The sequence below is a fragment of the Sceloporus occidentalis genome, unplaced genomic scaffold, assembly GCF_023333645.1.
Source record: "Sceloporus occidentalis isolate IW3139 unplaced genomic scaffold, rSceOcc1.0.p SCAF_3, whole genome shotgun sequence".
Classification (NCBI taxonomy): domain Eukaryota; kingdom Metazoa; phylum Chordata; class Lepidosauria; order Squamata; family Phrynosomatidae; genus Sceloporus; species Sceloporus occidentalis.
The window spans coordinates 139,118,138-139,135,466 of NW_028316983.1; the positions used below are offsets into that span (position 1 = coordinate 139,118,138).

General features: G+C 39.1%; 1 protein-coding gene across 9 annotated transcripts in view; it reads right to left on the reverse strand.

The window, feature by feature from the left end:
- CTNND2 (catenin delta 2) overlaps positions 1-17,329 on the reverse strand; it is a 662,387-nt gene that overhangs the window by 36,330 nt on the left and 608,728 nt on the right. For 6 of the 9 annotated variants that reach the window (XM_089516456.1, XM_089516452.1, XM_089516454.1 and 3 more), the window contains 3 exons: positions 14,348-14,558; positions 7,677-7,761; positions 2,590-2,715 (listed from right to left, as the gene is read on the reverse strand). In XM_089516456.1, the coding sequence (XP_089372582.1) occupies positions 2,590-2,715; positions 7,677-7,761; positions 14,348-14,558 (422 nt within the window). The remainder of the gene's footprint in view (positions 1-2,589; positions 2,716-7,676; positions 7,762-14,347; positions 14,559-17,329) is intronic. The other 3 variants (XM_089516458.1, XM_089516457.1, XM_089516455.1) reach the window with 1 other exon arrangement.

The following is a 17,329-nucleotide window of genomic DNA, read 5'->3' on the forward strand; positions in this document are numbered from 1 at the left end:
GAGGAACTTTCTGACAGTGAGGGCTGTTTGACAGTGGAACAAACTCCCTCGGAGAGTGGTAGAGTCTCCCTCCTTGGAGATCTTTAAACAGAGGCTGGATGGCCATCTGTCACAGGGGATGCTTTGATTGAGAGTTCCTGCATGGCAGAAGGGGGTTGGACTGGATGGCCCTTGTGGTCTCTTCCAACTCTAGGATTCTATGATTCAATAATATTTAAGACATGACAAAATGTTCAAAAAAGTGATAGCATGATAAAGGACTTCATTATCCTGTAGCATTATCATCCAGAACAGGAAAACTTCAAGAGGATTGCCAGAAACATCATTCGTAACAACAAAAGAATAATGGTTCATTCTACTTTGTAATATTCAGATACCAGATTCAGAACAAGGTTGGGCAACTGTAGAAAGAGCAGGGCCAATTTGGCCCTTGGACTTCCCACAGGTTGGCACTGTTTCACCAAAACAACCAGACCCTCTAACTTTATTTTTTACTGAGTAAGGTTCACCTCCCAACTGCTACCAAATGCAGTCATTTCCCTAGCCCAACCCCACAAATATGTCACATCCCTTAAAAAGCTTTGCTTCATCCTTTAGATCTTTGCTATATGCCCCTAAACTTTATCCTCGACTTTTCTATGGGTCATAGCAAAATCCATAGTTTTGGCCCCATAACTTGCCCTCGACTTATACATGAGGTTGACTTATAGTTGCGTATAGATGGTAATAACATAGTTAAATTTGTATACTTGGACCTAGGCTGACAGGCTGAAGAATACAAGCCAATGCATTTTTAAAAAAATAGAAAATAGATTAGAAGTAAGCTTCCTTTAGGACATCCACTGTTAGGCATTTTTTCCCTAGCAGCAAACAGAACATTCTACCTGCATGTTATCAGTTTGTACATATACTGTTGATTATTACCAACAGTTCACATCTGTGCAGACACTAACACTTGCTATCCTGAATACACGTGTTTCAATCTGTTATTTATACAGCAAGCTTGGTTATTTCCTGCATCCTGCTACATATGTATACATAAATCAGGTGCCCCTGTTGCCAACGCTAAAGCTGCAGTTCCAAAAGAATGATTTACACAATGCTGAGGAGACCAGACAACATGTGTACAGTATTTCTCTTTTGTTGAGTTATGGTTTAGCAGACTTAAAGTTGCTGTAGCATAATGCAGGCCTACCACACAAAAATCACAATTAAGCATAATGAAATCACAATAGAAAATATGTTTCATATTTCTAACATTTAAAAGGAATATCAATAAATAATGAAAATCATTTTACCAAACTACACATCCCTTTGTAAGAAAGAAGTACTTGGAGTTCACTCAAGGCATTGTTCCACTTTGAATACATTATGCATACTATGATGTAGACTATATATCTGATAATTTAACACAAAACCACTGAAAGCTATTCTCATTACAGTCAAATCAGCAGAAATAATTCTTTGGTAAGACTTGAATTGAATTGTATTGAATAAAATAAATCAGACTTGCAATTCATATTGAGAAATAAGGACAAACAGTATTAGCAAGAATGGCTGGGATTAAAAGAATTAAGTTTTAAGGAAAAATAATAGTATTTTTAGTTTTTGAAAACAAACCTTGTGAGTTAAGTGGGGTCATCTTTCCTCCAATCTTCACAAAAAAACCACCAGATGGCTGGTGCAATAATCCCATTCTAAATCATCTTAATTCTATTACCTAATATTAATATTATTTACTTGTATATAGTGCTTTTCAAATATACAAAGCACTCTGCATACCTTATTGTGATAAGAGATCTGTAAAAAGTTCAGCCATATTATCCACTATTGCAAATGGTGGGCAGATAGTGACTGGAGTGAGATTTGCACCAAGGATATTCTGATTCACAGTGCACCATCTCAGATACTACTGCATGCCAGAGCAGTATTAATAGGCATGAGTCTATTAATATTTCTGTTCCATTTTTTTATACTTTGTTGCATGGCTTGCAGGAAAATATTAAGTCAAGTCAACACTTTACTCATGCAGTTTTATCAAAAGGGAAAAAATAGTTGACAAAACAAAACCTTTGGCTGAAGATATTTTCTCTGCTAACATTTAGTGACAAGGAAATTTCTGATGGCAGAAATATACAAAAGACATAATACATGGTAGAAAAATTAGGACAAAAGGGCTAAAGTAAACATATCTCACTCTTCTTAGATTTTTTTCTACAGTGTTAAACTTGCCCCATGGTCAATAAACAATGGTAAGAGAGCTGTTAATGCCACTACCAGCATGAGCAAGTTGAAGGAGATTTGGCTGAAAACACAAGCTGTTAAAATATATTCTAGACATTGCTTGCCCTGATTGCACTTTGCCTTATATGAATATTTAACTACATCCTTCAATGCTCTTGCAGGTGCAAATCTAGGTATGCATTCAACATCATTTAATCTTTTAAATGTGTTAATATTTTATTGGTTAGCCGCTACCGGAGGCATTGTTGGTGGTATATAAATTTTAGAATAAAAAAAGTAAGCAAAAGAAGTAAATAAATTTTTAAAAATCACAAATCAAGACTGGTCAGCTGACAGCCAGAATACCTGGGTTTGGGAATAGATTCTGGTTTCTTGGTTCTGGGAGAGGGTATGCTGAGCGTGCCATGACTCAGAATGATGGGTAGGTGAAAATCCTCTGTCCTCAGCCACTCTGAAGTCTGGGGCCACCCGCTGCCATAAATCAATCAGTCAGTCAATCAATCAATCATTCATTTCATTGAGGTATTTTGCTACAGTGATATAGAAATATGGGATCTAGGCTACACTTATTTTGCACAACTATAACAATGTTAAATTAGACAGAAATGGATCATAGTGTTATGGCCTATACTTAACCACATGGATGTCAATGTGCACAATCAGAAGTATTTATGTCTGAGCAATATTTGAAATTATTGTGATTCGTGACTCTACTAGCAGTGGGGAAAAGTAGCCCCCTCTAGACTTTCAAATGGACTGCTGGTGTCCCCATATGTCTGTTCCCATACATCTTGAATGACATGCAAAGTCCGTTATCCATGTAATTCTTCAGTTGGTGTTGCTGACATACACAGCAAATGATGTACCAGAAAAGCTGTTTCCTTTGGTAACCACAACCACCGCGGAACCACTTAATTGGGATGATTCCAACAACAGGGTAACAGCTAAGGAAGTAACGACAACCACACTACTAGAGGGCAGGGGGAGATAGCAGTGATAGCCAAGCTGTAACAGGGGACTGAAACACAAAATGTGTTTCTCCAGGAAACAATTCTAATTGCAGTCAACCAAATGATATGTGTTCTGGTCTACAGAAAAATTGAAAATACTACTCTTGAGGTGATTTCACCCCAGCTCCAGTACTTGGATGAAACTGATACTCTTTTACATTCTTATCAGTTTGGATCCAGGAACTCTACTGTCACTGGGGCTTCCTTAGTTGTCATGGTAGTCAGTTTAGGTTGGAAAAATGATAAGAGGTAGTGGCAGTGTGACTCTGCTGACTGTCTTGATTTGTCAGATGCTTCTGAGCACTCTATATTTCTGGATTGCTCAGAGCATGACCTTGTGATGGTTTCACTTTATTTCTGTCTGATGGTTTCATCATACAGACATCCCAGTGGGCTGACATGAAGTGCTATTCTGCCCTGTGGGTTTTATGGTGAAGGCTGCTGCAAGGTTCAATCACTTCTCCTACTCCCAACTAGGAATAGAGTGGGGATAACTATGTGGAAGACCACAGTTGTATCTCTCCTTTCCAGTGGGGACCACCAGAAATGATAACTGTTCTAAATCATAGTCAATGATGACTTGGATGAGGATGAATAAACTTATAAAACATGTTTCAGGCAAAATGGAGTGAGAAATCAGACTGCACTGGGCCTCAGGGACTGATGGACAGGGTAGTATTCCATGGAGGGTTTGGTTCTGCTCCATGAATCTCAGAGGGCAACTGTGGTTAGGAATGTTTTTTAACCAGGTTAGGTTGGCATACCAACAATGGCTGGGTCTGGACAAAGGTGATTAAGCCACAGTTACACAATGCTTTCACCATGTCTGGATTGAATATTCCATTGAAAACTATTTAGAAACTTCAAGTGGTTCAAAATCTACCGATCAAGAGATAGAGGCTAGTGGGAACATTTTACACTTGGTCTGACAGAACAGCAGTGTAGGGGCAATGGAGGCCCAAGTACAGTGAGAGCAAGGAAAATGACAGGGGAATAGTGTAGAGAAGAAGCAAGCTAAAAAACAGAAAAGCATTGAGGACAATCAAAATATTGCAAAGATTCAGCACGATATATTTTGAGCATTCTGCTCACTTGCATTGAATGCAGTGCTTTTAAAGCAAATGTTGGAAAGAAAAATATTTCTGTATAGCCTCCTTTTTTAAAAAAGTATTTTCAACTACTAAAACTTCACTAACTTGTTTGGAAGTGACAATAATGAATGATGTGCCAGTCATGAATAAATGACATTCAGTCAAGCCTACAGTCTAAATTATTTTTCTGCCACAGATGCTCACTAAGGCATATTTCTGTCCTAACCAACCTAGTCTCATCCTCCCTACATGTGATCTGGAGATGTCAGTCATAATTGCAATAAACACCCCTGCTTCAGTCTCACTTTGGGAACATTATTTGAGCCAAAATTAGTTTGTCTGAATGTGAAAAAAAAACACATTCTGTCAACAGGAGTGTATCTACTCGCATCAGAAGTAAATTTGGAGTTTGGATTAGCATAAAAATTTAAAAATTAATTTTCTGAATACATGACGATTGAGAACCAAATTCTATTAGGTCTTGTGTGGCTTACTCCCAGGAAAGCAGTCGTAAGATTACAGCTGAGTTGGGCAACTGGCAGACTATTTCTGAACCTGAAGTTTCCATGCAACTATCAAGACTAATGGCTGTATATCAATACAGTGAAATGCCAAACCTTTCTAGAAGCCATTACATTTTGCGGCAGTCAATTCTGCAAGTTAATTATGCATTGCCTGAAGGAATACCTTCCTTGCTTTTTTGCCTTGATCATGCCCCCAATTTGCTTCACTGGATGAGCCATAGTGTTGTATAAGGGTGTAAGAAGAACTTATTTCTCTTCGCACATCTTAACATTTGCAATTTTAGAAGCTTCTGTCCCATTATTTGTAAAAATGCTCACCCTCCTTTTTTCACATGGAGCCCACAGTTTTCTAACTACACTTCTCTGGATTATCTTTCATACTCTGTTTGAAACCAGATGGTCAGTATTCACCACAGCAGAACAAGTGTATAAATCTCCAAAAGAGATTTATACCATTATAAGGTTGTGAGTTTAATACCAGCCAGGGGTTCCAGGTCAATTCAGCCTGGCATCCTTCCGAGGTCACTAAAGTGAGTACCCAGTTTGTTGGGGATAATTAGCTTACACTTTACAAACCGCTTAGCACATTGGTAAGCGGTACAGAAATGTATGTACTATTGCTATTGCTATCATATTTCTTATTTTCAACCCCCTTTATTTAACTTCTAAAAGTGACTTTCCCCTTCTCTCTTCTTGCAGTAGTGATTTGTATCCAGAGGTTTCTCTGTACTGACACACATTTTTCTCCTGAGCTGGGCACAGGCTGGTTATGGGCATAAACCACTTAAAAATGGATATTATGGTACACCTCCATGCCCAGCTTGGAGGCACCACGTACCTGATTCAGACTTATCTGAGAATTCACAAAGAATGGGCAAGTCCTGTTCTTTGTGAAGACCAGATCGGGTATGCAATGCCTCCAAGTTGGGCACGGAGGTGTGTGATAACATCCATTTTTAAGTCGTTTACGCCCATACCCAGCTCAGGAGAAAAACATGTGTGATAATTTCCAAACATAAATAAATTTTAAAAGTATGTCTCATACTCCAGATCTTCTGGAATGAACCTGAGCCCTCCTCTTCCTCACCAGATGTCCTGCTGAGCCACCTGGTGTGACCATCACCACCACGGGGGCCTTGTTTCTGAGGTCAGAATGTGTGTATGGGGGTTAGCCATGTGATTGTCACTAGGTGCCTTGTTCTGACCTCAGAAACAAGCAACCCACCACAGTAGCAGATACATTGGGCAGCCCAATGGGATGCCTGTTCAGATAGCTGCCTTGGTGTGGAAACAGGTAATGGGGAGGTTGGGGCAGCTCTGGAGACAGGCGCTGCCCCCAGAGTATCCTTGTCCAAGCAGACAGAGCCTTACTAGCATTTACTTTCTGCCTACTGTAATCTCACTTCCAGAGGTTGTTCAGTAGAGCAAGAGTAAGTTCAGAGAGGTAGCTTGCTATCCAGTATTGACACATTAGTGGAAGAAAATATATGTAATGGATTATGAAAATTCCAGTTTACTAATGTGCTCCATTTTATATAAAAATTTTAGAAATTTCTTGAGTTTATTTATTCCCCTCTGATAGTGTCTGTTTACAAAATACACCAGTCTTGGATAACAATTCATTATCTTAGAAAACTGCAAATATAGTGTAGGGGCACAGGCTCTTCTTTCTTTAAATGTAAAAGTAATCTTTCCAATGGTGGACAATTATTTCTAAAATATATATTAAAGCTGCCTTAATTTACAAACAGTATTACAACACACAATTAAAGGGAAAGCAATGTCCTAAATCCAGTTTTTAGTCCCCACTAGAGTAAGGCCACAGAATCAACAGGATTTACATCAAAATTGATTTATTCATCAACTGATTTAGTAGATCCATTCTAGTCAGGATTAGAACTGTATTTGGGCCAGTGTTGGTGCATGTCATTATGTAGTTGCTTAGTACTATGTAGAGAGAGATAAGTTGATCACCTTGTACAGGTCCATAAACTAACCAAATCATCAGCGTCATTATAAAAAATCCAAAGTAATGTGATTCACTTTTTGAGCAAATCTGTGGCTTTAATAAGCAGCCCACTAGCATAGCAACAGCCACATTGGCTCTATTTTTAAATCTGCCCTTGGGAAAACTAGGGTGGGGTATGGAAAGGTCACCACCGTGAGTGACCCAAACATATTTTAAAGTGGGGCCTGCAGCCATACCATGCAAAAGTGGTGGCAGCTAAGAAGAACACTGGTGATATTTTCTTTTGGACTGTGGGAAAAGCTTAGTTTGTTTTTATGTAAGTAGACTATGTTTCAGGAAATCTTTTTGAACTAAAAATCATAGCCAGAGTGATATCTAATTTAGGACAAGATTTTAAGGCATATGTCATAATTCCTTAGAAATATTCTTACCTATGTCCAGTTTGCTGGTTGTACAAACTAATGGGCAATGGTTTATTAAGTAGGTCTATGCACTAGGCATCCATAACAAAAGCTTTTCTTTTTTTGAAAATATCACTTCTGAAATTATTTTAAAGAAAATCTATATAGGTATTACAAATAATTGAAAAGTGCTTTAAAATATACATTTTTTCCTATTTATGGCCAAAATATCCATCTTCAACCAAAATATTTTACCCCATATATCCCAAACAAATCTGAAATGGTGTCCCTGATCTCTTTCTGTGTGTCTTGTGCAGGAAAGGCAGAAACGTGTATAGAAAGCTACATTTCAACTACTAGATTGCTAACATTTACTGTAAAACTCTAAAGAGATGCTAATTTTAAGAAAGGAAGAACAATAATAAAATTCATCTTACCTTCTTGTAGAGACTTCTCAGGTCTCTGTACTGCCACATGCTATTTAAGACCTGAGATGCTGCCTTCACTACTTTTGGTGAGTGCCTGTTTGGGAGACAAGTGGGGTGGGGGAGAGAGATTTTAATTAAAACCTGAAGAAACAGTTTTATATTCATCAGTTCCATCAGACCCCTTAGGAAGGGTTTGTTCAGCAATACGTGAGAGTTGAACCTGTAGTGACTAACAGGCTTTTTCATCATCTCTTTGAATTCCCGAGCTCATTTAATTCAGTGTTAGAAGCAAGGTAAAAAGGTGAACAATTTCAACATGCTGACGGAAAGGTTAAGAGTGCTCATTAAGAACAAAATGGTGCCCCAGTGATTTGAAAAGGAAAAACAAAATGAGGGGGGGAAACTAGCTCTTTAGGGTAGAAGGTCAACAATAAACAAACTGCAAGAAATGGAATTAAATTCATTTGGAATAAAAATCACTTGTTATCAGCTATGCTCTCAGAGCACATGCATAAACTCATGCATGTTTTTAGTACACACGCCTGCATGGAATCTAGTGACCTTGGGCCCATTCGCACTAAACAACGATAGAGCTGCCATTCCACTTTAACTGCCCTGGGTGCTATGGAATCCTGGGATTTGTAATTTGATGAGGCAGTAGAGCTCTCTGGCTGAGCATTCTAAATGCCCTTCCCTACACTGCAAAACCCAGGGTTCCTGGAGATGTTGCCTTGTTAGTGTAAATGGGCCCATGCCAATAGTGTGTTTTAGGCAAACTGGATTCAACAATCCACATCCACACAGAATTATCTAAAAGGGGCATTTCACTGAACACACACATAAGAATCAAAATATACATTGGGGAATAGCAAATACTATGGTAGAGCTTCATAAATTTGGTGCTTATTGTGGGTTAAGTGCTAATAACGTTCCTGAAACGTGAGGGTGTGAAAGCCGGCTACACTTCTGAAATGCCAGTGAAGCGTCCCCTCGCCTCCACTGTCCTTGAACCGTTCGTGGAGCAGCCATTTCCTTTTAACGCAAAGTTTCCATTAACAGGAAGTGGCTGCTCCACAAATGATTCGAGGATGGTAAGGGTGAGGGGATGCTTCACTGACATTTCAGAAGTGCAGCGGGCTTTCACACCCTCACGCTTCAGGGATGTTTTACCGATGCTTAACCCATGGTAAGCACCAGTGTGAAAATCTTCAAACAGTATACACGACACTTAGATAGCCATCTAACATCATAGTTTTTTTTTTTTTTAACTGAGCATAGTTTCTAGGAGGGTTTGTGGTAAAGTGATCAGAAGTTTAGGGACTGCCAAGAAGATGAGAAGAAAAGAGAGAGAAGGCTTTAAAAGGTAAGGACAATATAATACTTTCTCTAATCCACACACAGACACATACACCAGAGAAAAGGGGGGGGGGTCTCTCCCACAAAAGACAGATTTTAGGAGTGACAAGTATTACTCTTCTTTGGTCAGGGGAGTGTAGTACTCCTGGTTGGAGCAGTGCAAAGTAAAGAACAGGCTAACGAAAGTCCACTAATCCAGACCAGGACTTTAAAAAACAGAATAACGTAACAAGATTCTCTGGCCAAAAATCCTGGATGCAGTGAGGACTGCTGAAAGAGTGACTTCAGCCTGAAAAGGAGCAAGGCCCCCCAAAATAGGATGCAGGCATCTTCTTCTTAGAATTCTTGATTGAAGATGAAAGTTTCAAGTAGACTCTTTCTACCTAATGAACTGCCATTGGAATCTGGGGCTTTAAAGGGGATTTATGGTGGGAAAATATCCTTAAGGTTAGGAAATTTCTCTAGAAAAAAGGACCCTCTATAGCAAAGGATGTCCGTATCTAGACTTTCTGGAAGACAATATCCAGGCATTTGCATAATAAAAAGCAGTAATGTCTCAAACAAGCACACACAAAATAATATATACAAGAGATACCATAGAGTTTTTGACCTGGCCCATCTCACCGAGAAAAGAAAATATGGTAATATTGTGATTAACAACGTGTGCTGCTGAATTTGTCACCTTTGATTCAAAGTGATCTTCTCTATCAGTGCAATTTCTTGTCTGTAATGCATTATTTTGCAAACTAAAGGATGCCTTACTGTGAGATAAAGAACCTTGCCTGAGGGCATTTAGTTGTGTCCAGTGATTTAATAAGTACTCTTGAGACAACTAGCAGTGGTAGATAACAAAGTTGCATTTTTTCAGAATCGGGGCTGACTGCGATATTTAACTAGGGAGGCCTTTTCAGCTAGTCATTCTGTTTCCTGGGTCACAGTAGTCAAGTGGTTCTAGGCAAACATACATACAACACACACATATGGACATGGGTCTCCTCAGGGGCATTGTATAAATGCTGACAGACTCCAACACATGTTAATTGCGTTTTTATAAGATCTTACACAGATTGAAGAGTGAAACAAGTAAATCATGTGCTATATCTAAACTTTTGAGAGTGAAGGTCTTAGCTGCACAAAACAGGGCCTTTTCATTCTACAGTACTTCTGCACAGCAGCACCATTCATGGGAGTTCAGTGGAATGGAATGGGTAGGACAGCCCCATTAACCAATATGAATACAAGACAATATGTTTTCATGTTCAATCAGTTACTTTAAAACAAATTACCATATTTATTCATGTATAAGTCTAGAAAGTTTAGTTAAAAAAATTGACCCCCCCTCCCAAGAAAAAGTGGGTTGACGTATCCATGGGTCAATATAAGTACCTTAACTCTTACTGGGAAAAAAGAACCATCTCTTTCTCTGAGTAGCATGGCAAAAGAGAGCTTAGACTACCCAGCTAAAAGAAGCACTAACTCCTTCTACTCTCTCCACCATGGCACCAATTCTGCCCTTTTTTAATGCCTGGGTGGGAAAATACTGGTGGTGGCAGGTCTCTTTGGCACTTTCCCTCAACCGAGCACTGAGAGAGTAGAAAGGGTTTATTCTCCCTGGACAGACTAAGCTCTTGCCTTTCACCACTCTACTCAAAGAATGGTTCCTTTTTAAAAAAAGAGTTAATACCTTAACTCTTGACTTTACATCCATTTTGACACATGTGTTATTTTAGCTCTGTCCACATCTGGTTGCCACCCTCCCACATCAAGCCATAGTTTACCATAGTTTCCCCCTCATCCATCCAGCCTTTAGGGTAAGCACGAACAATTTTGCCTACTAGAGTTTTGTAAGTTTTCTTTTGGCCCATCCTTTGTTCCATGCCCCTAAATTTTAACCTGACTTTTCAAAATCTATAATTTTGTCCCCAAACCTACCTTGGGTATACGGTTGACTCATACATGAGTATATATGGTAATGATGAGAAGAGGAAACTACAGTCTTCACAGTGAAGAATCCTCTTTGAAAACACTGATATGGAACAATATTTCTAAGAACCCCCTCCATCATACGCAATTACAAGTTTACAAAATCTGACAATTTAACTATCAGTTGTCAACATCTTGAAATATGAGGAGGATGGGAAATCAACTTTGTAGCTTAATAGCTTCCTGTATTATTTTTCATAACATGAATGAAATATAATAGGCCTAGTACTTTTTGAACATATCGTTGGTTTCCGTCTATAACTCTGAAAATATTAGTCTATTACATCATAAACAGTATGTCTTCAACATTCATTAACTACTCCATTGAAGTCAGTTCTATGTGTTGTTAGCTCCCTGCCTCCATTTGTAGCTTATTGCCATCCTGATTACTTTTCTAAATCATTCAAAATTATCATGGATTCTAAGCAGTAGAAGAAAAATAATTATCTAGTGAAAGCTCATAATATTTTATTTATCTTATATCACTCAGCATTAATTTCCAATATGGTATTATCCTACAGCACTTCCAATAAATAGGAAACTAATTTCCTCTGATATTTCCCCTTCTCCTACCAACACGACCCATTGTTATATTATTATTATTATTAACCTTTATTTATGAAGCGCTGTAAATTTACACAGTGCTGTACATACAATCTTGTTAAGTAGACGGTTCCCTGCCCTCGGGCTTACAATCTAAAAAGACATGACACAGAAGGAGAAGGGAGTGGTGGAGGGAAAGGGTAAGAGGTCCAGCAGTTCCTCTCTACCTCCAAGGCCTGGACCAAGGTAGATGGACTGGAGGGAGGGCTTGACTTCATAATGGATGGTTAATCATCTTCCAGGGAAAATACATACTCTCAAGTAGGATAATACATATACAGTACATAGCAATACAGGAAATGGTTCGATAAACAGGAACCAAAAGAACATCAAATAGTAAGCGACAATTATGCAATGCCTGGGAAGGCTTCTGTGAACAGGAGAATATATTCAGGCTAGTCAAACTCAGATACTATCTAAACAAACTTGTAAAATTTCACCTGAAATGTTCCTTCTCAAGTCTCTTTCCCATTTTTCCTGATGCTATGTAATATGTATCTAAATGTCTAATAATTCCACAGAAGTGTTCAAGATGTGTCATCTTTTAAAAGATTATGCTTTATTTGTATAATTAGTCTCTAAAATGAGATGGTTGAACTCTCATTTCCAACTTGTGGAAAAAGGATACATCCCTACACAATGGGGATTCACTGGGATTGCAGGTTGGCTGACTTCCATATCAACCCCAGTTTACTTCTTTTCCTCCCATTTAACCAGAACTCATGGTGTCATCATATCTAGATTTCCTCAGAGCTCATACCTAGGACTGCTTGGCATGCCACACACCGGGGGGGGGGGGGGGGGAAGAGACCCATCTTTGCTGTCACCATAGCTACTTATTCTCACTACAATGTGGCTAGTGGGAATAAGTAGCTATGGTGACAGCAGAGATGAGTCTCCTTTTCTCCCTTTTCCTTGGTGTGTGGCATGCCAAGCAGACCTGGGAATCACTGCCTTTCCAGGGACAACTGCAATGTCAGCCATATCAACACTGTCATTGTAAAGATCAGACCAGCTAGTAGAGCTTTTAAAGAGGAAGGGTCTTGAATTTTAAATCTAGCCAGAGAAGAATTTGGAGATTATGGCCCTGAACAGACAGGCCAAAATAAAGCTGCTTTGGGTCACTTTGGAGTATGCTGTTTAAATGACACATGCATATAAAAGGCCAGAAGCTGCACCAAAGCTGTGCTCCAGTCTTTAGTACTGGAGTGAAGCTTTGGCACAGCTTCCGGCCTCTTAGGACACATGAATCATTTAAACAACACATGTCCAAAGTGACCCGAAGCAGCTTTATTTTGGCCTGTCTGTTCAGGCCCTATAATATTCTTTTTATTCCATGAGGCAAATATTACATTCCTCCATGTTTCTATTTTCCAGTTACATATCTAGAATCTGCTGAAACTTGGGTAATCTCTACTGATCCAGAAGATCGCTCAGTTTTCTGTTACCCCTGCACTACCTTGTCTTAATTAGAGATATATTATTTTCCTTCCAAACTTGTTTATCATCTAACTTGTCTTCATTTTCAGTTTTCTCTCCATTATAGTTGCCACACCGAAACTTACTTAAACTAAAGTAAACATATCATTTTGGATTACACATGTTATTGTTGTTGTGTGTCTTCAAGTAGTTTCTGATTTATGGCAATCCTATCATGGGGTTTTCTTGGCAGGATTTCAAAGGAGGTTTGCCACTGCCTTCCCCTGGGGCTGAGGGAATGTGACTTGGTTTCGTGGCCAAGCTGGGAAAATAACCCTGGTCTCCAGAGCTATAGTTCAGCACTCAAACCACCAAGCCACACTGGCTCTCTTAGATATGTTAACAGTCAAATGTGGCTATCGCAGTACCAAAATCCATTCTCTTTGCTTTTTGGATTTTAATTTTAGATTTTATTGTCAAATGCAAATATTGTACAGCAAATAAGGTACAGAAAATTATAACATGTAACACCATGTCATATTTTTGGTAAGTTTTTTTTTAATAAAGGGTATGCTGCCTGTTCTATTTTCATCTCTTCTCTTAATATCATACTTACAGGGTGTTTCTATTTTTTAAAAAATCCAAACATTATGTTCCTCCACATTTTATCCTCTTGTTAATTGCGATATTTGCATTGACATACATTCCCCCATTCATGTATTTGGTAGGAATGACCTCTTAAGGAAGAGGAACAACCACATTGAAGTCATGTGAGGATGCACTTTTCAAACATTTTTTGATGAAACCTGCTCCTATAAGTAGCAAAAATAATGATTAATTCCTGCAGTGCTGGCCAGTGTTGGTAGGTTAAGCCATAAACTACTGTGTGCAGATAAACACGATACCTCAAATGTCAATAATGTCTACAAGTGTCAGATAGTTTGATGTGAGATTATCCACCTTCTGTCCCCCAACCCATCTTTATTGTCAAGCTTAGCAATAACATGATAAACTACAGAATTAAAGAAAATCTTTAGAGCAGACAATTCAATTATAGGGAGCCCTGATAGCGCAGTGGATGGTTACCTATACTGCAGCCAACCACAGGCACAAGGTTGTGAGTTCGATCCCAGGACTCCAGGGTTGACTCAGCCTGGCATCCTTTTTAGGTCACTAAAATGAGTACCCAGCTTGTTGGGGGCAATTACATCACACATTGTAAACTGCTTAGGGAGTTTGCACTGATAAGTGGTATAGAAATGTACTTGCTTGCTATTGCTAATTATACTAATAGGCATGAGATGATTTGCAAAACATACTTGTCTCCTTTACTCTTGGAAATGCCAACAAGCTTTTCAATTCCTCCTGCATCCCGTAAGGCCTTGGCATTCTCCATGTTCTTTGTGATGACTTCATGCAAAGTGCAACAAATGGCAGTAACGGTATCATCAGACATGGCCTTGCTTGCTGAACTGTTACTGTTGTTACCTCCTGGAAGCCGATGAACCAGGTCCCGCATGGCATACTTGCCTGTTGGAAAGAACAACAAAAAAAGGAGGAGGAATCACATTTAAAAAGCAACAAATAAAGAGGGAAATACAGGAAAGAAAAGCAAATATTCTGAGTTATTGTTTTGACCAATTTTAATGCTTGGTGATCTTTAAAAAAAATCCCTATTATCAGAAATTATCAATCATGTTTTAGCCTCACTAGGGAGTTATCCAGACATTGTTTTTGTTAGTGCAACTATGGGCTGGAGCAGATGGGCGGGAAAGAGTTGCCCGATTCTGTTCCGGCCTGAAGCTGGTCCAAACTCGGTTGACAGCACAGTCTACTCCCAATGTGGGCTGTGCTCACTGAGGCTAACTGGCACTTCCAGGAACTGGATCATCCCAACTCTTTTTTGCTCTCATCCAAAGGACAGGAGTGTGGCCTTGGTGCAGCTTCCAGCTGCTTTGGAGGTGTGCATCCTCTAATAAGCAGGCCTCCAAAGCAACCAGAAGCTGCTTTATTTGGCCCATCTGTTTTGGGTCTATGAGAATAATTTTACTCACACAGTCCAGTTCTGTTGTTCACACTATTTTTTTTATTGGAGCCACATTTATGTGCATCTCTGTGAGTGCTGTTGCTAACACGTATCAGCACTGTGATGTGGATGTATTTGAAACACATTCAAGGCATGCAGAGTTTTATCCTGTTTATTCTGGGTCTATCCACATCAGTTAGTGACACATCCAACAATGCAAATCTTTTAGGAAAACTTGGGCGGGGGGAAACTAAGATTGATTATCCTGGGTTGAAAGGGGTATTTTTTTTTTGGCAACCCTCTCCCTTCAAAAAGCTGACTCGGGTGCATTTGAAATTTATGTGAACAATGAAGATTTAACCCATATCCTACAAGGATTATTTTCACTTTCTGAATAATCCCTAGTTCTACAAGTCCTTATTCCTATATAATATCTTAGACAATATGTAGTGTAGAAGCAAGGAGTAGCCATAATGTTTTCACAACCATACACTCAAAATGAGTGCATATGAACTTTTCTTTGCTGGATTCACACAGTTAGATATTATTTACACCATTAAAAAAATGACATAATGGGTTACATTCAATTGCTATCTCTCTTTGACCCAGCAGCAACTTCCTTTAGCAGAACTGAGAAGGAAGTAAAATCTCCCCTTTCTATGACAGACAGCCTTCCCTCATTCCATGCTGTTATGAAGGGCCATTTCTGGTCAGTGATGAAATGCTACTGGGATCTGCAAGTTTCAGACCCATGTTATTTTTCTAATAAACGCTAGTACTTAAACCCCTTTGATTTGCAAATAAATATATTTTTTCAATAACTTATAGACTTGATGACCCAACACATTTTAAAAGGATTTGAATAATTTGATTAAATTTAAGTCTGTATGGCATTCAGTAAAGCTCCTTTATCTTCCTAGGTATATTGGAAAAGTAAGAATGGAAGAAATTAAAATTGTAACTTCAGGGTAGCATTCACAGGAAAAATGGGGTTGCAGAGATCAGATTTTCTGATGCTACAAAATGACGTTATCTGACACTACAGTTATTTCAGTGTATTTCCAGGGGTCAGGCTCAATCTTGTATTGTCTCTCTCTTCCTGTCCCTTAAATTATTAAAATCTGCTACACCCAGAAAGAGATGAGCAAAAAGTAATTGTGTTTCTGGATTAGAATCTATAGTATATTTTCTCAGCAGAATCTTATTCCCTGGTTGTCATGTTTATTTCTACATTAAAAGCAGAAAAAAAGAACAAGGACTGAAGGTGACACTGATTTACAGTTGTCTTTCAGATAAAACAGAATAGAGAAAAGTTCTGTTTTCTTGGCAGACAGAAACATTTGACAACTGTAGACAAATTATGGCCAGGATACAGAAGACGTTGAGAACCAGCATGGTGTAGCATTGGATTACGACTCCCGATATCAGGGTTTTTGTCCTTGTTCAACCATAGAAACCCACAGGGTGACTTTCAAGTCCCACTCTCAGCCTCACAGGAAAGCAAAAGCAAGCCTCCTCTAAACAAATCTTGCCATGAAAACCCCATGATAGGTTTGCCTTAGGGTTGCCATAAGTAGGAAAAAACATGAAGGCACAAACAATTACCACATCATTGCTCAGAGCCAAAGCCACAGAATTGTCCTGTCATTGAAAAAAAGAGATTTTTGTGGATCTTGAGTTCAACAGCAAAAAGGATACCTAAGAGAAGGGGTGCTCAATATACACTGTGATATTCCTGCAGTCTCACTCTCTCACTCCCCATGTTTTTGCTAGTCAGTTCTGGAACATGGGCTTATACTCCTAGAAAATACTCAGGGATAAGTACTTGAGGTGGAGGGGAGCAGCACTGGCCCAGGAAGGATTCTGCACTCTTTATCTGTGCACTCTTTTCAATGTTAAAACCACTCTCTCTTCATTTTCTTTGCTGTTAGTCCCAGTGACCTTTGTGCTGCTCACTTATGCAAGCATAGGTCTGAAGTTGAGAGTCAAGAGAGAAGCAGAATGAGGAGATAGCACTAACACTGTATTGGTAATTGTGGGGGTGAACATAATTAATCAATTCCTTGCTTGGTGGGTTTTTACTCTGCTCTTCAGGAAAAAAACCTCAATAACAAAAGATCAACAATAGGATCGTCTGTACCTTCAAGCTAAGTGTGGTGTATGATTCTGGAGAACAGGGTACGAATCCCCATTCACCCATGAAAACCCATTGGGTGACTTTGGGCAACTCACACTCTCTTAGCCTCAGAGGATGGCAATGGCAACCTCCCCTCTG